We start from the raw sequence: 24,207 nt of genomic DNA, 5'->3' as shown, positions 1-24,207 counted from the left end.
ACACAGTGGTGTATCTCTTTGGTGCAGCTCAGTTTGCATATCAGTTAGCACAATGCTATTAAAGTGCGAGCAACCCGGGTTTCACTGTCTGAAAGGAGTTTGTACATTCTCTTTGTGTCTACGTGGGTTTCCTCCAGCTGCTCCGGTTTCCTCCCACTTTTCAAAATGTACAGGGTTGTAGATTTATTGAGGTATTTGGGCGGCCTTGGCTCGTGGACCAGAAGGGCCTGTTACTGTGCTGTATGTCTAAATTTAACATTTAAATTTAAGTCATGCGAAGAAAAACCAAAAAGAAGCCCGACCCAATTAATATTTTACTCCATATGTGGGTTTACAGGGAAACGTGCACCAGTTCTTATCACCAAGGATATGGTAGAAACAATGAAGGATGGTTCTGTCATCGTTGATTTGGCAGCTGAAGCTGGTGGAAATGTAGCTACAACAAAACCTGAAGAAATTTATATTCATAAGGTGAGTAACTGAAAAGTCATTTTGAAGATTTTTGCTTGACAGATATTCATGTGGACTGAAAAGTTAGATTTTTTAAAATTTTAGCTTAACCTTATTTGTCCTGTTTTTTGATCTATAGGGTGTGACCCATATAGGTTATACAGACTTGCCGAGCAGAATGGCCACACAAGCCAGTACCCTGTACTCAAACAATGTCCTAAAATTGTTGAAGGCAATAAGCCCCGACAAGGAATACTTCTACTATGAGCCCAAGGATCAATTTGGCTATGGGACAATTGACCATGTTATCAGAGGCACTCTGGTAATGCAGGTGAGTGTTTCTGATGTGAATTATTAAAAGACTCAAACTAGTGAAGATTTGTTGTGCAACAAACATTGCATTTTAATTTTTTTTTCCAAAGCATGAAGTGGAATTGTACAGCATAAGATCATGAAATGAGCTATACTCTCCCTGAGGCCTTTTCGCTAACCTGACAGTACTCCAGAGAACCTTCATGTGGTATTTCATCCCCAGCATCAGATTCATTTTTAATCGACGACATTTCCTCTTGAATCTAATTTGAGTCCAGCTTCTACTAAAATTGGAGAGAGAGTGTAAAATAAGGAGTGGTTGATATTAGATATTGTGATGGATGAAATATATTTTGAGGTGCTAGGCATACAAGTGAAAAGTTAGTTGAACAACTTAGGATCTCTGGCCTGTCAATTGATGCTTAATTTTTTTTTTCATTTTTATCCTGTTATCTATCCTTTTATCTTCCTCCAACCATTAGAATCTTTGTGTTCCATTAACTCTGCCTTCTCACGCTTCCGAAGATCTCATCACCCCATATGGGCCTTAAGCTCTGAATTCTCTCCCTGAGGTGCTCTGCCCCTCTTCATTATTTACCCTTGGCCTAATATATTTCAGGTAAAATATCCTCTTACCTCAAAACACAGAAAAGCCAGAGGAACTCAGTCGGTCTCACAGTGGCTATAGGAGGTAAAGTTTCGGCCTGAGCCTTTCTTCATTTTGCCTGGGTCAGCTTCTTGACTGATGGTGATTTATTGTGTACTTTGTGCATTTTGCCAGGTGAAAGGTGTTCATGTCAATGCAAATTATTTTAGGTTGAACCACTTGTTGATTTTGACCAGAAACACTGGATCTGGATAAAAAGTGAGGTTAATTAAGCTGCATTTAGAATTATGGTACATATTTATAAAAGTGCCTTGTACTTTTTTTCTTCCAGGAAGGCAAAAACCTGTTTCCAGCACCCCAGCCTTTAAACGTTCCAGAGAGTGCACCTGTCAAACAAAAATCTATGATGGAGATTGAAATGGAAAAGCAGGCTGAGGTTTCTCCTTTCACAAAGACAATGACCTCTGCTGGTGTCTATACAGCAGGTGAACAAAACAAGAGCCTGAACGTAACTTGGGTAGATGAGCTCATTTCCCTGGTGTCATTGAGCAAAAAGCGGCACAAAGTACCTGCTTTGCAAGAACATCAATAGATTCACTTGTAAATCGGTCTAGTGAACTATAGCGAGTCTTTTTTTTCCTGCTTTGGAATGTACGTCAGATCTTGCCATTTCTCCTTCCTCTGAGACCACCCAAGAGGGCACTGGGGCAGGAGGTTACAGACATGCACAGAAAGGTTTTCCACACGTTTTATTTTGTGCAGTGTTTCTCTGTGAACTCCCATCCAAGTACAAACTGGGCTAAACTCTGGATTTCTTCGGAGGTTGTGCATTTTTAGAGTGATGTGTCCTTGAACAACATTTCTTAGTACTGGGAGACACAAGATTGTCATTCTTTTTTGTCTGCATCTATTTCTATGGATCCCTGTCTCCCACTTCACCGCACTTGGTTCCATCTGTGCATTATCCTATCACCCACTGGCCCACTCCCCTCTTTAATACTACCTGTCTATCTTCCCTCTCCTCGGGTTTCGACTGTCCACTTTGCTCCATGGATCCTGCCTGTCTGACTGAATCCGGCATTAAACATGGCAGAGATGAGCTAACTGCTTTTTAATCATTTAATGTGATAAACAACTCCTTGTTTGATTGACACATTTTTAAAATCAGATCAAAGTCGTTTATATTATCAGATTGATTGATAAATGGGGATGCAACTAGCAATGTTGGCTTGATGTTCCTGTACTTGGACAATAGTTCAACTTTTGATCAGAAAGAAAACAAGAAATTCTTCATGTTGCTAATAATCAAGTACGACAAACTTGCATCAATCAAAGTCTAACTGAAATATCACCAACTAATGTTGATTCACAGGTTTGGTTGGAACATTGGGATTAGGACTGAGCTCTCCAAATGCTGCATTTACTCAAATGGTCACAACGTTTGGTCTCGCGGGCATAGTGGGCTATCACACCGTTTGGGGTGTCACTCCAGCACTCCACTCACCACTCATGTCAGTCACGAATGCCATCTCGGGTAAGAACTTTGCCAAGTAACGTTCAGTCTTGTAATATATTTTAGGAATACTTGTGGGTAAGGCCCTGCCCAAGTTAAACTATGAACACTAGATAAATGGGACGGAATGTGGACTCGACAGCCCTAATGTGAACAAGGGACTTTTATCAGTTGGCAGATTTGTTTCTGATAGGATAATTGCATAAATGGCTTTTTCTCAAAGTATTTTTAATTTTTCTACCCAATTGTTTTGATTTGAGACAGGGAGGTTAAACTAGAATTGAATACAACACCAGTTAGTACAGCATGCAGTTCTGATCTTAGAAAACATTTGACTGCATCGGGGAGGGTGCCAAAGAGATTTGAAAGTACGTGGACCCAACTGGGAAATTGTAGCCTTGAAGAAAGATGGAGAGCTCAGGATGTTGACTTTGCAGAGGGGATATGCAACTGATTTGTTTAAAATTATGAAGGGCCTGGCTAGAGAAAATAAAAAGAACCTATTGTGTATAATTGTGTAAAAGTTGAATTTTCTAGACAATTTTTAATGTTAAATGTATGTGGTTGACTATTACATGGATACTACATTTGATGGGCTGAAATTCACACTAAAATACCGTATCAGTAGCAGGTCCAAATGATCTCTAAATGAGTAAAGAACAAAAAACACAATGAATTAAAGCAATAAATCCATACCTGAACATCAGAACACACACCCTGCCAAGTAACAAAAACCATAAAAAAGGCGCCATACCTCTTAGCAATCTTTTCCTTTACTTCCTATTTGTATCCATCTCACCCAAGAGATGAGCTTTAATGAAATCTGTTTAAAGCCCATAATTACAGTAAATTACCATTACCTTTACCGAGTTTGTGCCGCAACCATACCAATCTTGCTCATAAAACAGCATCAAGTACCTATTTAGGGATACAGTAATAATAGTGAAGTAAATTCATTTGGAGTAGCTTATTATAAGAAATGGTGGTGTGATATACTTTGTGTTAATCACATGAATGACACTACAGGTTCAGAAAGCTGTGAAGAAGGCTAATAGCATGTTGGCTTTCATAAAGAGGGGATTGGAGTATAGGAACAGAGGCGCCCTTCTGCAGGGCCCTGGTGAGACCCCACCTGGAGTATTGCATCCAGTTCTGGTCTCCAATTTTGAGGAAGGACATACTAGCTATAGAGGGTGTGCAGCGCAGATTTACAAGGTTAGTTCCAGGGATGGCGGGGTTGACATATGCTGAAAGGCTAGAAAAACTGGACTTGTATCCGATGGAGTTTAGAAGGATGAGGGGGGACATGATTGAGGTATACAAAATTGTCAGGGGGATAGACAGGGTGAAGTCGGATTACTTGTTCCCAATGATGGGGGAGGCGAGGACTAGAGGGCATAGTTTAAGAATACAGGGTAGGCCCTTTAGGACGGAGATGAGAAAACATTTTTTTACCCAGAGAAGTGTGAATCTGTGGAATGCTCTGCCACAGAGGGTGGTAGAGGCAGATTATGTTCAAAAGAGAGTTAGATAAGACTCTAGTGGGCAAAGGAGTTAAGGGTTATGGGGATAAGGCTGGAAAGGGGTACTGATGGTAGTGATCAGCCATGATCTGTAAAATGGCGGTGCTGGCTTGATGGGCCGAAGGGCCTACTCCAGCTCCTATTGTCTATTGTCTATAGTCCTTGATCGATGATGAACTTAAGGAATCTGTAACCTAATGTTTATATGAATTGTACATCAAAACACACAATAGCACAGAGAGAAAAAAAAAATCCTCACCATTACACTTACGTGCAGGTACTTGCAATTGTTGACCTCTTACCTGTGAAGGACTAGATTCAACCTTTTCATGAGATGTATGGAAAATTTCAGATTTGTTTTGGCCAAAAATTGGGTGTCGACTTCTACATGAGATCGACTTTTACACAAGTGTATGGTGTTTCTTTTGACTCTGGGGCCAGAGATTTAAAGTAATTGGTGAAAGGATGAAAGAAGAGATGAGGAAAATTGTTATTTTTAAATTTAAATTTTTTTTTTAATTTAAATTTAGGTATACAGCACGGTAACAGGCCATTTTGGCCAATGAACCCATGCCGCCCAATTATAGTTGCTTGAGGTTGCCGGTTGAATTCTAGCCTCAAACCGTGCATCTTGGCGCCTCACAGTTCGGCGGGCAGCAACCTCCTTTGAAGAAGACCGCAGAGCCCACCTCACTGACAAAAGACAAAGGAGGAAAAACCCAACACCCAACCCCAACCCACCAATTTTCCCCTGCAACCGCTGCAACCGTGTCTGCCTGTCCGCATCGGACTTGTCAGCCACAAACGAGCCTGCAGCTGACGTGGACATTTTACCCCCTCCATAAATCTTCGTCCGCGAAGCCAAGCCAAAGATGGAAAATTTCAGATTTTTTTTGGCCAAAAATTGGGGGTCGACTTCTACATGAGATCGACTTTTACACAAGTATATGGTGTTTCTTTTGACTCTGGCACCAGAGATTTAAAGTAATTGGTGAAAGGATGAAAGAGGAGATGAGGAAAATTGTTATTTTTAAATTTAAATTTAGGCATACAGCACGGTAACAGGCCATTTTGGCCAATGAACCCATGCCGCCCAATTATAGTTGCTTGAGGTTGCCGGTTGAATTCTAGATCACAGGGATTTTACTGTATATTCATAATTTAACCAGATGCCACAACATCGGTAGTCCTTGGCACCACTGTTATCCAGATCATGGGACAGCCACCAAAAAGGATCCTGTCATGTCCTCTGATTTGTCATTAATGGTTGGAATTGATTTCTGTCCTGCCATTCTAGGTGTACTTTCACATTGTGTGAAAGCATTTCAGAATGGACACATGAAGTCACCGATAACAACACTTGTGTGGAATAACTCGTATTGAAAAATGATATATTTATTGGTCGAGTAAATGAAGAGAACTAAGTTTCCTGCCTTTCAATTTGGAGTTGTGTCCCCAGCTTCTGATTGGATGTCACCCAGTAATAGTAATTCAAGGGAGCTGAATTTCTAAGTGCTTCTCTATGGGGCGCTCTTGACAGGAGAAAATTATGCCCTTTGCCTTTGGATACCATAAAGAACTTCAAAATATTCAAGTAACTTGAAATAATTTTTGGTAAAGTTATAAAGAATGAAATGGGGAAAAGTGATTTCTAAAATTGCACATTTTCCTTCACTTTCTATAAATTTGTTTTGTTCTCCCATTTTTAGGACTAACAGCTGTGGGCGGTCTAGTCCTAATGGGAGGAAATTACTTGCCTTCAACCACTCCTCAAACACTTGCCTTATTGGCTGCATTTATCTCTTCAATTAATATAGCAGGTAGGTGGGAAAGGGTGTCACAGTTAACAGTGTGAGTGAATGTGAGCAACTGAACGGAGACAACCCTTCATTTTGTTATTGAAACATTTTATGCAACATTTACGTACAGGTACTTGCAATTGTGTTAAAAGTTAAATGCAATGAGATTATAAAATTTGAAATCTTAGGAATTAAGATTGGATGGAAATTTTTGTGCAAGTTTGAAAAGGGAAATGGCAATGAATGTGAGTTGTGCTTTCATTTGGGGAAACCTGTAAACTGTTCAAGATCATCCCACTTTCAGGAGGATGTCTCTCCAGAGAAGAATTTGTTTTCTATGTCTCTTTGTGGGGCTGATCTAACAGAATCGTCAAATTCCAAATCACCCCTCAAAATTCGACTTTATTCTGAAATCTACTGGGTATTTTGCTTCTTTGCTCTTTCTAGCCTACTGCACTTGTACCTTCTCCTCTGGGCAACTCAAATCCCTTCTTAAAGAATTAACATCAGGTTGATTAAATATACAATACTTCATGATAATAAACTTTATTCAGTGATGTTGAATTGTTTCTTAAAAGAGTTTTCATTGGATATGGTTAACCAGTGATTTTCTTTCTCCCCCAATGCTGTCATCTGCTTTATTACACTGCATGCACTGGAATTAAAATTATACTTGTAAATATACTATTTCAGGTGGTTTCCTTATTACGCAGAGGATGTTGGATATGTTTAAACGTCCCACAGATCCACCTGAATACAACTATCTTTACATGCTACCTGGAGCAATTTTTGTTGGTGGCTATGGTGCTGCTTTGGCCAGTGGATACAACATAGAGCAGGTTGAGTTTAATTTGTTTTTCATTAATAATTCAAAATTCAATTCAAGTTATTGTCATATAATTTTTTTAAAGTGCCATTTTACCCGAAATTGCCTTTTGTCTGCTGGAAGACTGACCGATTCGCCATCAACAGAAATTGTCTGAAGCGCCTCTTACAGTCAAAGGAGAGTCCCGTCCCCCCCCCCAGAGTCAGTGAATGTCCGTGGATTCACCTCCAGCATTATCTCAGCCACACATAGTCCAGTCCAAACTATCGGCAACCAGAGCTTCATATCCAAACCTCTGATGCGATTTGCAACCCTTCAGCACCCTCTCTCCATCCTCGCTCCAATGCCTGGTACCCCTTCAGTCAGTTTCCAGTAGTCCACTGATTGGTGTGAGTCTCCAGTAGCCCACGGCCTCCAGTAGCCCATATGTAGACAACATTTGGTCTTCGGATATCAGCAACTATTTTCCAAATTTAAAAAAAAAAAAATTAAAATTTAGATTAAGGCTTAAATATGTTCTGAAGAGCGAATAAAATAAAACATTTAGAAAGTCGAGTTTCTTGTCAGCCAATGGAGCAAGTACACCTGACGGAACAGCGTTCTCCAGTCCTCGGTGCAAAACACACAGACACATGACCAAACATAACACACATGTAGGCCACAATACATATACAGGACAAGTATTCATATATACAAATTGTTTCATGAATAGGATAGTCTTAGATGGTTAGGGTGAGCAGTTCTTTTGGTCGTTCAGCATTCTCATTGCCCGTGAGAAGAAGCAGTTCCTCAGCCTGGTGGTGCTGGTTGTGATACTCCTTAGCTCTTTCCCGATGGGAACAGCTGAAAGATGCTGCGTGCAGGGTGGAAGGGGTCCTCAATGATTTTGCACACCCTCTTCAGACAGCAATCCCGGTAGATCGCGTTGATTTCGGGGCAGGGATCCTCTCTGCCACTCTTATAGTCCTGTGGATTAACCTCCAATCCAGTTCTCTGCAGCATCCATACTACACTGTGATGCAGCTGGTCAGGGCGCTCTGTAGAAGGTTGACATAATGGTAGCCTTGCCTGTTTCATTCTTCTCAGGAAGTACATTCACCGTTGCAACTGAAGCACTGTACTGAGATTCCTGAGAAGTATGTCTTCAGTTCCTTTGGTATTATTTTCCATGGCAGGAAGCAAGCCAAAGCATTTTTGATTAGCAAGAAGTAATAGTGTTGAAACGTAGCTGGAAAGCCATATAAGGAGAACTGAACAGTTTTAAACAATTATAATGTTCTAAGATGTGCAATATTTGAGAATTCATGTTAAATTTACTTGATCTGCCCATAGTTAATAAAGCAACAAAAAAAGGGTTTATTGGTATGGACATTCATTTATCACAGGGCTAATGTTGCAAATGAGAAATATTGTTGCAATGTACCTTTTCTTTTGGTTTTGCAGATGATGTATCTTGGTTCAGGCCTGTGCTGTGTGGGTGCACTGGCTGGCCTTTCTGCACAGAAAACTGCCAGATTGGGAAATGCCCTGGGCATGATTGGCGTGGCTGGTGGTCTGGCTGCTACCCTGGGTGCAATTAAACCCTCACCTGAGCTCCTTGGTCAGATGTCAACTGCCATGGCAATGGGTGGAACTATCGGTGAGAAAATCAAAGTTGTTCACAGTTAGCCCTTTTACATAGAGATCCCACTAAATTGACGTGTCAACAACCTGTGTTTAAAGTCTGGTCGGATCGGAGCGTTCACACTGAACCAAGAAAAGCTGTTCAGTGCGACCTTTTACACAGGAACCCGGCAACCCGGGTCAAAAGGAGGCTGGACCAGCAGCATTACAGCGTTGGCATCTCGGGAAGGCGGGTAAGCCTTTTACACTGAATCCGATGCAAAAAGCTTTGGCTCTGATACTACCTACCTTGGTGGGTAAGTTCAGGGATGAAAATGGACCCCCCCATCCCATGTTCATCACGTTCACACAGGTAAGTGAAACGGTAAAAAGGCGATTAATTACTGTCTTTCAGTGGCAGTGTAAAAGGGCCTTTCAAACAAGAGAGCATGACACCTTCTTCATCTCATGACTGCTTGCCCTGGATTTGTCTGTTAGAGTTTCAGTTTTATTTAAGTTAGCTAAAGAAGAACATGTTCAGTTGACAAAATGTCTACCACGGAAATCTCTGATACATGAGACAATATTATTCTCACTGACAGTAGTTCGGTGTGTTGTTTGCTAAAGCAATTGGGTCATTTCTTTAAAGGCAAATGTGTTTTTTTTTGGTTAAGAGCAAAGTTGATTGCAAAAACATGTTTATATACAGGGGTCATAGTGGAGGCTTCAACAATAGGGGCATTTAAGAAACAGAGTCCCGTGGACAAAAGAAAATTGGATGGATGTAGGGTTGGAAGGATTTAGTTTTAGGTTTATATCCTGTAGGTCAGCACAACATTGTGGCCGGAGAGCCTGTACTGTGCTGTAATGTTCCATGTTAGGGATGTAACCACAGAGTGTGTGAATCCAGGTGGATAAAGTGTTGGAAGGGATTATAAATTGGAGAAAGGATCAAATATCATGGATTGGAAGAAAAATATTCTGGAACATTAGTTGATTCCCATTTTGAGAGTCAGAGAGAAGACATCTTTTGATGAATGTAAATAGTGGATACGAAGAGGTTGGAGAATATTGAACAATGCTAGTTATAAACTTTTTAAGTAAACGCACCAAAATGCTGGAGGAACTCAGTGTCCATTGGAGACAAAAATATATTGCCGACATTTCAGGCCTGAGCCCTTGAAGGAATAAGCAAAGAATGATCAGAATGAGCAAAAAAAACAGGGAATCTCAGACTACAGACAGTGCTGGCTGGGGGAGGATTCCAGATCAACAAAAGGTGTTAATTGGATGTAATCAGGGGAGAGGTGAGAATTGATTATGTTTGAAAGGAGACAGGGAAAAGGGAGGAAAAACAGAACAAGGGGAAGGTGATGGGGGAAGAAATGAGGGGAGGGTGTTTAATGAAAGCCAGAGAAATCCATATCAATGACATCTGGTTGAAGGGTGCCAAATTAGAAGATGAGGTGTTCCTCCTCCAATTTGCAGGTGGTCTCAGTTCTGGCGGCAGTGCATGAGACCATGGACAGACATATCAGCAGGGATTGAAGTGGGTGGCTATTTCAGTGGACAGAGCTGAGTTGCTCAACAAAGCGACTTCCCAGTCTGCGCCCAGTCTCTCCAATGGAAGCACCGGATGCAGTAGACAACCCCTGTAGATTCACAAGTAAAATGTTATTCACTTGGACTGTTTGGGGGTTTTTTAAGGTTGGACATCCTATTCAGACCATGGTGATGGAGACTAGAAGATTCTCTCAAATATCATTCAACTATTTTAAATGTAACACAGTAGAATAACAAATTCTCCTGTTAACCCAGCAGGTTTTAAGGGAGTGTGGGAAAGAAAGATACAAAGAAAGCATGGAAAACAGATCCCATCAGGAATTCTGAATAGCCAAATAATAGATTATCTGAGTTTTATCGTGAAAGGACATTTGCTGAAGCCACTCTATAAGAATGAAGATAAATAAAAAAAGAGTTATGGTAGCATTGCGGAAAAAATATATAATCATGGCTTACTTCAATCTACCAGTAGATTGGGTAATTAAATTGGAATCAGAGGTCATGAGATGGAATTAATATGCATTTGAGATAGTTTCTTTATGTGATGGAACCAAGCAGGGAACAGAATGTTTTGGATCTGGTAATGTGTAATAAAATAGATTTATAAAATAACGCTCAGAGTAAAAGATCACCTGAAGAAAACCATGATAGAATTCAGCATTCATTTTAAGAATGAGAAATTGAAGTCTGAAACAACTGCATTAAACTTTAACTCAGGAGAATGAGAATAGTTGGGCTTGGTGAACTGCACAGATAGATGAGCCAACAAGCTGATGGTGAGCATTTGAAATAATGTTGAGTCCCAGCAAAAATGTATCCCAGTGAGGAGGAAATATTCCTTGGGTGGATGAACTAATTACTGCTAACTTTAAAGCAATAACTTTAAAATAACTAAGTAAACTTTAAAACCAGTGAATTAATGGGGAAGGCAGGAAATCATAATCTCAAAGAAGGTACAGAATAATGTGACCAAGATGTTAAATATGAGGACATGAGAGAAAATACCTTATTCTCCATCGATAATGGCTTGGAGACTTGAGACAATTATTGCACAAAGTACAAGTATTTCATTCATTAAGATTAAAACTGATGTCTATTACATATAGGTCATGTTGAGTATGTTAGAAAAATAGTTTATTGAAGTCCCTTTTTATTGGCAGTAGATGGTGCTGTTGTTGAGAAAATATCAAAATATTTCGAGTAACATTTAGTGTGTTCTAAATTTCCATGGCAGTTCATTCACACTATTTGCAACATCCCACCAAGGAATATTCAATTTGGAGAATGGGGACAACAAACAAAATATGTCTCTTTTTTAATAGTATTTGTGCACTTTTATTTCGTGCTTTCTTTTAAGTAATCTCAGGTTATCAATAATCATAGATGAAATGCTTTGAGAAGTTGGTCATGGTCAGAATTAACTCACCTAAGTAAAGGTCTGGACCTGCTGCAATTCACCTACTGTCACAATCGCTCCCCAGCAGTATCACTGGCTCTCCACAGCTCAGTTTTGGACACCATCATGCCCTCAATGCTGAACAGTAAGCTTCAAAACATGGGCCTCTGCACACCATCTGCAATGGATCCTTGACTTTCTTATCAGAAGACCACATTGACGATCAACACAGGTGCACCTCAAGGCTGCGTACTCAGCCCACTGCCCTGCTCACTATGCACCCATGATTGTGTGGCTTGGCACAATTCAAATGCTGTCTCCAAATTTGCTGATGGTCATCGGCTGAATCACAGACACCAATGAGGTAAGCATGGTGGACAGAGATAGATCAGCTGGTTGAGTGGTGTCACAACAACATTGCACTCAACGTTTTCAAAACCAAGGAGCTGATTATGGACATCAGGAAAGGGAAATCAGGGGACAAGAACCAGTCTTCATCGCAGGGTCAGTAGTGGAAAGGGTTAAGAGCTTCAAGTTCCTGGCTGTCAACAACTCTGAGGATCTGATCCGGGGGCTTCATGCCAATGCATTTATGAAGGAAGTGCCAGTGGCTATGCTTCTGAGAAGTTTGAGGAGATTTAGTATATTACCAAAGGCTTGCAAATTTCTACGGGTGTACATACCGAGGAGAATATTCTGAGTGGTTGCACCAATGTCTGATATGGAGGTGCCAATGAAGGTCAGGAAACAACTACAGAAAGGTGTGAACTCGGCCAGCATTATCATGGAATCAGTCTTCACTCTATTGAGGACATTTGCAATAGGCAGTGTCTTAAAGAAAGCTGCTCAAGGTCCCTCACCAGCCAGGCCATGCCCTCTTCAGACTGCTGCCATCGGGAAGGAGGTACAACAGCCTGAGGACAAATACCCAGCAGCACAAGCACAGCTTTTTCTCCTCTGATGTCAGATTTCTGAATGGACATGAACCACTCGCACAACCTCACTTTCTCCTATTTTTGTACTATTTATTTTTAATTGTAATTTTATTGCAATATTTGCTCTGTAACGCTGCCACAAAACAGGAAATTTCCTGACATGTTCATGACAATGAATTTTGATTTTGAGATTGCTATATTGTGTTATTTGAATACAGTTTGGTTTTTGAATGTTTCCGTGTAATTACTTGGATGAAGCTGTTATTAGACAAGATTTTAATTCTCTTTCAATGGAAAATCAAGTTGTTCAGCTCATTCATTCAAAATACAAAGCAATCACGGAGAATTATTATTCCTCCCTTATGAACACTTGTGTTCAGATTATTTGGTATGTTAAAGATACCTGAAAGTAGGTGGTGGTTTTGTCATGGATGTTACAAAGTTCCTTGTTAAAATAACTGGAAATAATAATTGTACAGTTGTAGATTTATGTTCTTTGCTTAATATCTTAAATTGTGGCAAAAGTGTGCATGGTATCCTACACATTATTAGTATACTTTAAATGTGCTTCACAGTAAGGTGATGCTGGTCATTTCTGCAAATGAAGCAATTAATATGTTGCCACCAGTCCTTGAAGCGGTAATAAGAGGATGAGAAATTTTATAATAATCATAGAGGTTAGAAAGGGAAAATCCTGGCCTAGAAGCAGGGAATAAGTCGAGCCAACCATTTGAGCCTTTCCTAAATATTATCGGAGTTGAACTTGTTAAATTTTAAAAAGAACAAAAATAATCTGTATCCTTAAACTCCAGGATGATACTGATCATGTGGGTCATGTGTGATTTGTGTGAATTGTGTTATTGCAGAGCTGCACAAAGAAACAATTTCCCTTGTAACTGTTTCCAAGTATTTTCCAGTTAAAATTTTGACCATTATGGAAGATATTTTGTTTGGACTTGGGAACTTTGGCTGTTCCCTTACACATCATTTGTATCCCCAATGTATTAGTGTGCACTTCCATAATCTTAGTACACGTCGCAAATCCAAGAAATGGAATGGAAAATCGTTCTTGATGCACTTGTACAGCATTTTCCATGAGCTATCTCAACACATTAACATTTCCCATACACATTTCCTCAAAGAGATGAGCAATTGTCAGGGTTCTGTCCAAAAACCCTTTGAGAGGTCGTGTAAAGAGGAGAGGGGAAGGAAGGGATAAGGTAGGGGCTGGTAAGTGATGGGTGGAGCTAAACAAGGAGAGGTTGGCAGGCAGATCGAGCAAGGTGGGGAAGGAAAGGGTGGAGATATCAGCGAAGATCGAGAGGTGACATGGAGACAAATGGCTGAAGATAATGGAATCTGATAAGAAAGTAGTGGATGGAACAAGGTAAGGGAGGGATGGTGGGAATTTGGGAACAGTACGGGGAGGGAATACGAGAACCAGTAGGACGTATGAGTGCATGATTAACAGATGGAGCCAGATGAGGGAGGAAAAAGAAATTGGATAACTGGCCTGAGGTAGAGTGATTTGGTACACTTTATGCAGTAATCTGACAATAGAATAAATTAGTATTGTTCATTATGCATGTCTGACAGTGTCTTAAAAATCTCTCAGTCTTATTGAAGAATAATAAGACTAATTTGTTTCAATGTTGTTTTTCCTCATTCCCAAGCTTCTAACTAAAAATGCATTTAAATAGTGAAAATGTTTGTTTAAAAGTCATGTTTAATTTTTGTCTGCTACACAATGATTTTATTGTAGGTAAAGTTAGATAAATGAGGTGTTCTTTGCTTCCATTTGTATTCATTTATTTCACCCTTTTACCAATAGTGGAAATAGCAAAATGTTTGGAAACTCTCCACCTTATTGACGTGGACAAGGTGTAACAATTTTTAATGGTTCTTGGAGTCCTGCAGAGAAGTTCAGTATCCAGACAGATTATGTAACTGTACTAACAGCATATGATCAGCTCCATTAGAAACCTAACATTTGTAGCCTTTGGCTTATTGAGAAAATGTCATTTTGTAAATTAATGTGCAGAAATGCATATTTGGAATTGTATTCATTTTATGTGGGGTAGCAATTTATTTCACCACAGTTCCCAAATGGTGCAGTCATGGATACCAAAATTCAGTACAGCTGGAAGAAGCACATTGTAAGAGGTTTCACAAGGCCACCAGTGTTAGAATTCAAATCCACTCAAGTACAGTTGCAGAACAGATTTTGAAAACGGGATTGAAGGCACACTTGATTTTGTGAATCTGTACCCAGCTTACCAATGAACGCAGTAAATAAATCATCTAATTTTCTTTTTCCTTTCTCTGACATTCTTTGCTTTGTTTTATTTATTCTTGTTTTACTAGTTCTAAATTTTCTTTGATTTATTTCATTTAGTATTCCATATTTCAGACTTATTTAGATTACATGCATGACATTTTTTCCCTGCGGGCGAGGCAGAATTACCACTTATTGGCAGTGCAAAAAAAATCTGACTCAACATAGCCCCTGTCTCAGTTTGGAAAAGGTAAGCAAATGGAGAGTCAAGTACAAACTTAGTAGAGGTTTAGTATGAGATAGGAAATTCTGGCAAATTTCTACAAATGTGTAGTGGAAAGTGTGTTGACGGGCTGGATCACCATCTGGTTTGGGGACACCAATGCCCCCGAGCGAAAAGACCTGCAAAAGGTAGTGGATACACCCCAGGACAACACAGGCAAAACCCTCTCCACCATCGAGAACATCTCATACTAAACCTCTACTAAGTTTGTACTTGATTCTCCATTTGCTTACCTTTTCCAAACTGAGACAGGGGCTGTGGTGATTTACAATTGCTATCTACTGGTACACAGGAAGACAATTGCATCTTTAGTCTAAGAGGTAAAGGAGCAGAATTCTGTACACACAGAAGAGAAATAAATATGTGAACAGTTTTACAAGTCAGATGGTTTCTTCGCAAGTGTGAAATAAAAACAGAAAATGCTGGTTAAAAATCCTGCAGAATCGGACAGCATCTGTGAAAAGAGAAATAGAGTTAACATTTTGGATCAAAAGGAAAACTGAGCCTCACCGTCTTGCAGTTTTTGGGTTTCCATTTACTGGCAGGGTAGTAATTGATGACTGCAATTGATGATCTTCACCAAACTGTGAGAAGTGTGCAATTTGTTAAAGTCCGATGCTTCCCAACTGGGAAGGTGCAAGATAAGCGAAAAAACAATCCCTCCAACTCGTCTCCAGCTGAAGAACCAGGATTTGGATATGCTCAACCAGGATAAAAGTGTCGCACACTAGAGGGAGGAATTTGAAGGACAATTTTTTTTGAATGGAGTGGTTGGTGCCTGGAATAGTAATGGGTATTATATAATAAAGGTTTCTAAATAGAAGCATAAGCATGAAGGGAATGGAGGGATATCTCTCACGTGAAAGCAGCAGGGTTTCAATGTGATTTGGACATGATCCTCATCGCAGACATATGAAGTGCGGGGCCTGTTACTATGCTGTTCTGTTCCCTGTAAACCAGTCAGAGACAAAAGTGAAAAAGGGATTCCTGGTTGCAAAAAGGTGACACCTGGAGGCTGTTCCTGGGTGAGCAGATGATTACACTTGGGCAGCATGGAGATGAGGAAGGAGGACAGCCAAGGATAAATCTTCAGAGGTGATGTTAAAGAGGAACACTGTGATAAGTTGTTGAAACATGATTTGTCTGATGCAAATAATTAACTTTTGGGAAGTGAACTCTTCCTTACCAATCTTACCTAATGTGATCTAAACTGATTCTTGATACTGTTAGAAATGGGTAATGAATATAGATTTGTGTATTTCAAAGGAATATACTGGATATTAATGGACATTTAATGAATAGGGTGATAAATCTGTGGAATTTAGAGCCACACGCGGCTGTTGAGGCCAATTCATTGGGTCTATTTAAGACAGAGATTGATGGGTTGTTTATTAGCCAGGCCATCAAAGGTTATGGGGCATAGGCTGGGGAGTGGGGCTGAGATTAAATGATGGGCTGAATAGCCTTTCTGCTCCATATCTTATGTAATTGGGTCTGATAGCCACTGTACAGTGTCCTCCTTGAGCAACACTACAAGTTCAACAAACTTAGACAATAGAATGCTGTCAAACATTCTATTTGCTTATAAATGTCATTTTGTATTGCAGGTCTCACCATTGCTAAGCGCATTGAAATCTCTGACCTTCCTCAGCTGGTCGCTGCATTTCACAGTCTGGTCGGCCTGGCAGCAGTTCTCACTTGTGTTGCTGAGTACATGATTGAGTACCCACATCTGGATGCCCATCCTGCGGCAAATCTGATCAAGACCGTGGCTTACCTGGGCACATATATTGGTGGTGTGACATTTAGCGGTTCTCTGGTAGCTTATGGAAAGCTGCAAGGTAACTGATTTTTCTCCCCCTCCCTGCCCCATCTTCTTGTTTAAAGGTATTTGGACCAAACTTCTTCATGTAAGACCTTTAGCCTCAACCTTTTCAACGACATTTTTTGGGTGGGCAAAACTTCATTTTCAGCATCTATGTGTTATAAGGAATTGGATGAAACATATGCATATCCACAAAGTTGACCCTGAAGCTTTTATAATGAAGTTGTTGGGGGGGAGATGGAAAATCATGAGATTTGGTACAACTCCAGATACAAAATAATTTTACGGCCAATTAGAGTGTGTGAAAACTTCAGCTTCTTGCAGTTTGGAAAGAGAATGCACGTGTTTGGCCTTGAATATAACATGCACTCACGAGGTCACCAATGTGTTTGGAAATGCAGAAATATTTGACTTGTTTAAAGAATTGCTGTGTTCATTGATGGAAAGTGGCCAGTTTTCACAAACAATCTCGGAGATGAACTATGCTGTTTAATTACAGTACTTCTTGGGAGGAAATTTAAGAAAAAAGATCCAATATTTTGTTATTGGTTGGCTATGAAGACAGGAATTTCTGACAATTATTGAAGATAAATATCTATAACATTAATGAAATAGCATTTTGCCCTTTAATCTGGTTCCCCATTGTGATCAATTGTAGGGACAGACTTCATTCGTATAGATCTGTTCATTGAGGTGTGATTGTGATTAAAAATGTCCGTTTAAAAAAAAACTTACGCTATCCGACGTATCTATGGCATTATTAGATTATGGACAAGTACATTTTCTGGTTGCTTGAGGCTGCGTGTTGCATGGATTGGCGAACTGACCACTAGGGGCGCCACTTTTGATGAACTTTCCTGTTTTTTTTAAACATATTTATTTTCCGCAATTTCTTCGATAGTTCCTTGAATTCTGGATGTCGGGGATTTTACAGTATTTCACTATCTTTACCACTGAGACATAAGAATAGTTGAAAAATCTGCTGAATCCCTGCTTCCTTGGTGAAATAAAGTGAAAGGATCACTCTCTGTGGTCCAATAAACATGCAGCACAGAAACAGGCCCTTTGGCCCACTGAGTCCATGTTCACCACCCATTTCATACCATTCCGACATTAAATGCAATTTTTTTTCCCTTCTCCACACGTTCTCTTAACTTTCCCACAGATCCTGTTACACACCCACCCTGTCGTGGCCAATTACATCACCCTGCCCTCTCCTCTGCTTGGCTGAACTCATTCTTACCTTTAACAAGCACTCTTCCCATTTCCTGCACATATAGAGTGTAGCAAGTGCTTGGGCTCTAGTTATGCCTGCCCGTTTGTCTTGTATTGGAACAGGGATTGATGCTTCTTGGCCCGCTAAGTTCTTCCAGTAGATTGTGCTTAACATCATATTCCAGCATTTACAGTCACCTATGTCTCCAGTTTTCTTCTAGATTTGGTGCCCTTCCACATCAGTGAGATCAAAAGCAGATTGGGTGACTACTTCACCAGGCACCTGCACTCGGTCTATTGCAATCCTGAAATCCCCCACCCTCCAGTGATCTACACCCTACCTTAATCAATCACTGAAGGTATAGAATTGTGATGATATTTTCAGATCCCATATACTTGGAGTCCATAATTCGAGATGCATTTAAACTTGTGGCTGCAATCTGTGTCCTGAAGTTTATTTTATTGCCAGGGAAGTGAGGTATGCATTGCTTTTTATTTTCAAATTTTGTTGGACTTGTTTTTTTCTAACTAAGTTGCAAAGGTCCCAAAATAATGGTTCACAAAAGTCGACTGGATGAAGAAATTGCAACCATAATTTACCAGTAAATAGCTGAGTTTCATTTCTTGCTTGCAGGTTTACTGAACTCTGCTCCCCTTATGTTGCCTGGCCGGCATTACCTGAACGCTGGATTGCTGGCAGCCTCAGTGGGTGGAATCGTGCCATTTATGCTAGATCCCAGCTATACCACAGGCATGACCTGCCTACTAAGTGTCTCTGCTCTGTCAACAGTCATGGTAAGAAGGTCACAATTTTACATGTTTGTTTAACAGAACTGATAAAGTTTAAATGTTAAAGTGGACCTGCGAACACTTGACACACAAACACAAATATAGTTGCCAAGTGCTTTATTGTTACTTTGCAAAGCATGAGATCCCCATTACAGCAAGAGGCACTGGAGTTAATCTCACCACAAGGGGGTCTGCTGCATGCCTCACAAGTTGTATATTTATACAGTGTTCCAGAACATCTGAACAGACTTCTTCATAGGATTCTCTTGGGATTCTTTAAGCAGGTTGAGTCCCTTACTGAATGCTTAATAAACTTTTACTGTCTTTGCCAAAGAAGGAGTTCCTAACCAGCCTTTGCCTTACTGAATGATAAGCAGGAGAATGGAATACAGTTAGTCTTCCTCTCTACCAGACAACATTTTAAAATTCACATTCTCATAAATATTTCTTTTGAAACAATATTGCAAAACTGGTTTTAGTCAGGTGAAAGAGAAGAGTTCAGATAGCCAGTAATTTTTGTTAACATGTCAAATGATGCATCTGTGGCTAGCATTGGACTCAGTACCCAATAATCCTCCATGATCTTCTCGAGTTAAAAAATGTGCAATCTATATATATATATTAGAAAAATACAATAAAATAGTCAGATGATATGATTCCAAGGGATTTATAAAATGGTAAGTCTAAAATATCTTCAGTGCTGGAAAACATCACATTTTAAGATTTATATCTGAAGCTTTTCAACCATTAATCGAGAAGCAAACAAAATAGTGAACTCCCAACCAATAGAGCACAAGTCAGATGATATTAGAGTTGAAAGTATTCAGTGCACTATTGGTAACCAAGTTTTGGTCATAAGGGGGAAAAAGTTTGCAATCAAAATTGAACTGCATTTAGATTGGTGACAGAAGGTTGGCGAATCAAAGTACTTCAGCCTTGAGGAATGAGGCTTTTCTCTAGTTTACTATTTAAGCATCCATAAATTAAAATGAGGCATAACAAATGAAGGACAATTTTGCAACAAATTCAGGCAACATTATTTTAAGGAATGATTAAAATGCTGAAGAAATCTATACAGAGTAATGGATGTAAACATTTTAAGAGATGTTCAGAAGTCATTGGGTTCAGGCTGGTGGGATTAACTTTCCAGAAGGATGAACAACTATAAGTTCTGAAAATGTGTATCAAATAGATTTGCTTGTATTTAAATACAACATACTAACATTTTTAAATTTCTTAATAGAGGACATATCAAGTCACATTTTTGTTTTTCTTGTCGTTTATTCAATGCTAGTCGTTGTTCTAGCGCAGGTCCTAGAAATGAAGACTACAGGTGCCTAACATTTTATGCGGAATTCCGAAAACCAGCAATCCTCAAAAACCGGCACTTTTCTCGGTAGATGACATTACACATAAGTAACGTTAATTTCTCGTAATAAATTCTCTGTTTTCAGAGGAAGGCCCCCCCCCCCCTCCCCAGTCCCCGTGGGCACCCTTTCTTACCTTTGGTGGAAAAGTGACACTCAGCTTGAGCACCTATTGGGAGAGAAGCAGGCAGTGGCTAGCTCAATGCAGGATCAATGGCCGTCTTCCTTACCCATAATCACCCACGCAGCTGGAACCGCTGTGGTGCTGGCAGAAGGGTTCCAGCTGTTTGGGGGATTATGGGTAACGAAGATGGCCATTGTTCCTGCATTGAGCCATCACCGCGATCTGGTGCAGCCCTCCATATACCCCAGGCTTGGCAGCACTGCACCCCTGCTGCCACGTCGAGAGTTAGATGGGGTTGTTCAATGGACAGTGATGCGCTGCAAGGGTATGCCTGAGAGCTGGCCCAACAAGCTTGGAGTGCCCTAAAGCCACCCGATCTCGCCGCCACTGCCTCGATGTCCTGCTCTTCCTGCAGATCTGCAGCTCTTGTACGGCCTTTCGTCCTGCTTGGCCGCTGGCTCCAAGCAGCCGACGCCGACCACCTTTATGGCTGAGCCCCCCAGGCCACCTGTCACCTCCGACCTCCACCTGACCGACGCACTGGTCAAGAGCCTGTTGTACAGCACATGTCAAGCACCCCTTCACGCTCAGTCTGGCCAAGGGTGCACCGGCCCTGGGGGGGGGGGGGAGGGGGGATGGCAACACGTCTGGAGTGGGCAAGGGGCGTGACAGGAGAGGGGGTGGAAGGGCAGGGGCGAGGTTTGAAGTATTTCCTTAAAGGGACCAGAATAAAAATTATTCCAAAATTGGAAGATTCCGAACAATGGCTGGTGTCTGGTCCTGCTGATTCTAGATAGAAAGTTAAGCACCTGTATTTTCTAAACTGACAATAGTGATATACTGTATATTGCCATTATAATTATTTCTGAATCCTATTTTGTGTCTAGGGTGTGACTCTAACAGCAGCCATTGGTGGAGCTGATATGCCTGTTGTAATTACTGTGTTAAACAGTTATTCTGGTTGGGCATTGTGTGCAGAAGGTTTTCTCTTGGACAACAATTTGATGACAATTGTTGGTGCTCTAATTGGATCTTCTGGTGCTATTCTGTCCTACATCATGTGTGTGGTAAGTGTTTATAATCCCAAGGCTTTTTATTAATATTTTGGGTTTTGGGCATTGCAAATATGGGTCTGAAATGATTCATAGAGTCCTTGAACAGAGGTGATATTTAAAAGATTTCAATTTTGAATCAAAAATCAGGTTTTCAAACTCCATCTTGTAGACGGTTTCCTTGGGCAGGTGGAATTTTACAACTTCTGGATAACCTAATGTATATTTAATGAAATTGTTCAATATTGATGCCTTAAGTTGACGCAAAACACTGGTACTGACTGCAGTACTGGAATGTCTAAAGATGTCCCTGAAGCTTTTAAGATCCATTTGTCACTGGGCTGAATTTCAACAATTTTGATCAGGGAATATGGAAGCACTTGGAATAATCTTCTGAAAAGGGGAATCCTTCACTGTGTAGTTGTGTTTTTTTAAACCTTGAGCATTAGAGAGTTTAAAAAGTTGGTTAGAATGCGAAGCTATGAACATCACTATTTTGAAGACACCAATCGTAAGCTGATTTTTTTTTTGTCTTTTGTGTGAAGAAAACAAACCCCAACTAGAAAGAGTGGAGAACATGAATGAGGAGCTTAAAGAAATTAACATTTGATTTTAAAGAACATTGGTAAAGTTAATTGGACTGAAACCCAACACGATTTCAGGATCTGATGACTTGCATCCCAAGATATTGAAAGAAATCACAATGGAGTTCACCATTGTAATGTTCCAAGGTTTTATAAAGAGGGGAACCACAAATCAGTTAGCCTGGCATTGCTAGTGGAGGGGGGGGGGGGAATGTTGAACTGAATTAAAGAATTGATTAACAGAGCACTTGGAAAATAATAATAGCATTGGGAAAATTAAACAAAACCTTTTATCACTTTCTAACTAGCAAAATAAATAAAGGCCCCAATTGATGTGCGACATTCAGTGAGGTTATTTAACAAAAAAGTAAAGTGGGATGTATTATATTAGCTTGAATTGAAGATAAGTTCATGGAAAGATAAACAAGAGTAGGAATGAGCAGATTATTTTCAGTTTGGGCAAGGCTGTTGATGGTAAGATGCCATCGGACGGTGCTCCTGCTTCAACTGTTGACAATCGACAGAAAGGATGCGGATGAGAGAAATCATTGAAAGGTGGGATCTTGATGTTTGGAGGCAAATTGCTCCGAATTAATGTGCGAGTACAACATGCAATTGGTAAAAATAGAGGTGAGTAATCCTATTGGTAAATATTTGAGTCCAAGACTCAACTCCTCTCACTGCAATGATATAGACACCTGGTGAAACTGTCTCTGTATCCAACTAAGGTGATAACTTGTGATAAGAAGAATGCAGTAAAGTGTCCACGGAAAGAGAAATTAAATTTATTTAATTTGTCTGTAGAGAATTTAGAAGGATGAGAGGTAATTCATGAAAGGCATTCAAATTTAGAAGTTCCCTCAGAAATGGGGGCATAATTGACTGTTAAAGTTATCAAAGCAGAGTTGTGGGACACTTCCTTGGGAAAGATTCCTTCACTTTTTCTCGCTAGCTCTGCCACGAATACTGTCAGCCATCCAGTCTTTCCCCAATTCAGAGGAAGGGTCTCTGACCCAAAAGGTTAACTGGTGTCTTTTCCCACTGCTGCCATTTGATTGGCCAAGTTCTTTTGTTTCTGTTCCAGCACCTGCAATTTTATTTTATTTTCCGTTGCTAGATTGATTCTGAGGCTGGGTGTAGGATTTGTTAAACAAGAGGCCATTTCATGTCAGACCTCCGCTTGGAGGCCGGCTACAAGAGCGGATCTAAAATTTAAAATTTACCTTTCAGACAGCAGCCCTAAAAGGCTGTTCCAGCGTCCCATTCATATCCAGAGGCGCCTCATAGTGCCCTCCGGAACTGATGGAGGCGGCGTGACGTGCCGTAGCGCCACCTGTCATATAAACGCGGCAGTACAATAGCCATCTTCCCTACCCATAATCCCCCATGCAGCTGCTACCACTCTATGGTTCTCTATGCGTTTTGAGCCACAGAGAATGACCCTGAAGGCCGAAGTGGCCCAGTGTGGTTGTTTCAGCCCTCACCAGCTGCCCCCGCTGCCCCACCAGCCCCGAGGGTTCCCGCTGCCCCGACGGCTCCAGCCCATCGCCCTACCTTGGAGGGAGAGAGGTGAGTGGGGAGATGGGTCGCAGGCTGACGCCATCATCAGCCCGCCCCTAACCAGCCGCTTGCAGCTCAGACGCGGTCTGCCGATTATCCTTCCCTGAGAAGGGTTGGAATCGGCACCTCGGAGCCGGCCACAGCACATTCAAGAAGTTAAGTCTTTAGCTGTAAAGGCGAAGAACCTCTGCCTTTACAGATTGGCATTTTCCGTGCATGAAAGAGCCTAAGGAGGCATCAAGCAGACATAGGCCTATTGTCTGTAGAGAATTTAGAAGGATGAGGTAATTCATGAATGGCATTCAAATTCCTTGTGGAGTTTGAATAGATAGAGGATTGATATGTTCTGTGCCTGAGGTACCTAGAATCAATGGATACATTTGCAAAACAATGACCGTTCATTCATGACTGAGATGGGAAGAAATTTCTTCACCCAGAGTATAGTAAATATTTGATTTTCTTTCTCCTAGCGGGCAATGGGGGCTCACTTGCTGGTTCTATTCCAGACTGATTAATCGAAAGGGAATTGGGCTTAGTGCAGGAAAGTGTTGCTGAGGCAAAAATAAACCATGATCTTACAGAATGGCAAAGTCAGCAGGAGCGGTGA

General features: G+C 40.6%; 1 protein-coding gene across 1 annotated transcript in view; it reads left to right on the top strand.

Annotated features, from left to right (window-relative positions):
* LOC138749764 (NAD(P) transhydrogenase, mitochondrial-like) overlaps positions 1 to 24,207 on the top strand; it is a 55,349-nt gene that overhangs the window by 18,328 nt on the left and 12,814 nt on the right. The window contains exons 7-16 of the mRNA XM_069911583.1: positions 338 to 471; positions 590 to 781; positions 1,701 to 1,854; positions 2,742 to 2,903; positions 6,115 to 6,225; positions 6,898 to 7,043; positions 8,474 to 8,669; positions 16,692 to 16,925; positions 18,759 to 18,919; positions 21,292 to 21,471. Of these exons, the coding sequence (XP_069767684.1) occupies positions 338 to 471; positions 590 to 781; positions 1,701 to 1,854; positions 2,742 to 2,903; positions 6,115 to 6,225; positions 6,898 to 7,043; positions 8,474 to 8,669; positions 16,692 to 16,925; positions 18,759 to 18,919; positions 21,292 to 21,471 (1,670 nt within the window). The remainder of the gene's footprint in view (positions 1 to 337; positions 472 to 589; positions 782 to 1,700; positions 1,855 to 2,741; positions 2,904 to 6,114; positions 6,226 to 6,897; positions 7,044 to 8,473; positions 8,670 to 16,691; positions 16,926 to 18,758; positions 18,920 to 21,291; positions 21,472 to 24,207) is intronic.

Source organism: Narcine bancroftii, chromosome 14 (assembly GCF_036971445.1).
Source record: "Narcine bancroftii isolate sNarBan1 chromosome 14, sNarBan1.hap1, whole genome shotgun sequence".
In the NCBI taxonomy this organism is placed as follows: Eukaryota; Metazoa; Chordata; class Chondrichthyes; order Torpediniformes; family Narcinidae; genus Narcine; species Narcine bancroftii.
Note: the sequence above shows the minus strand (reverse complement) of the source record. Positions and strands in the feature narration are given on the sequence as shown.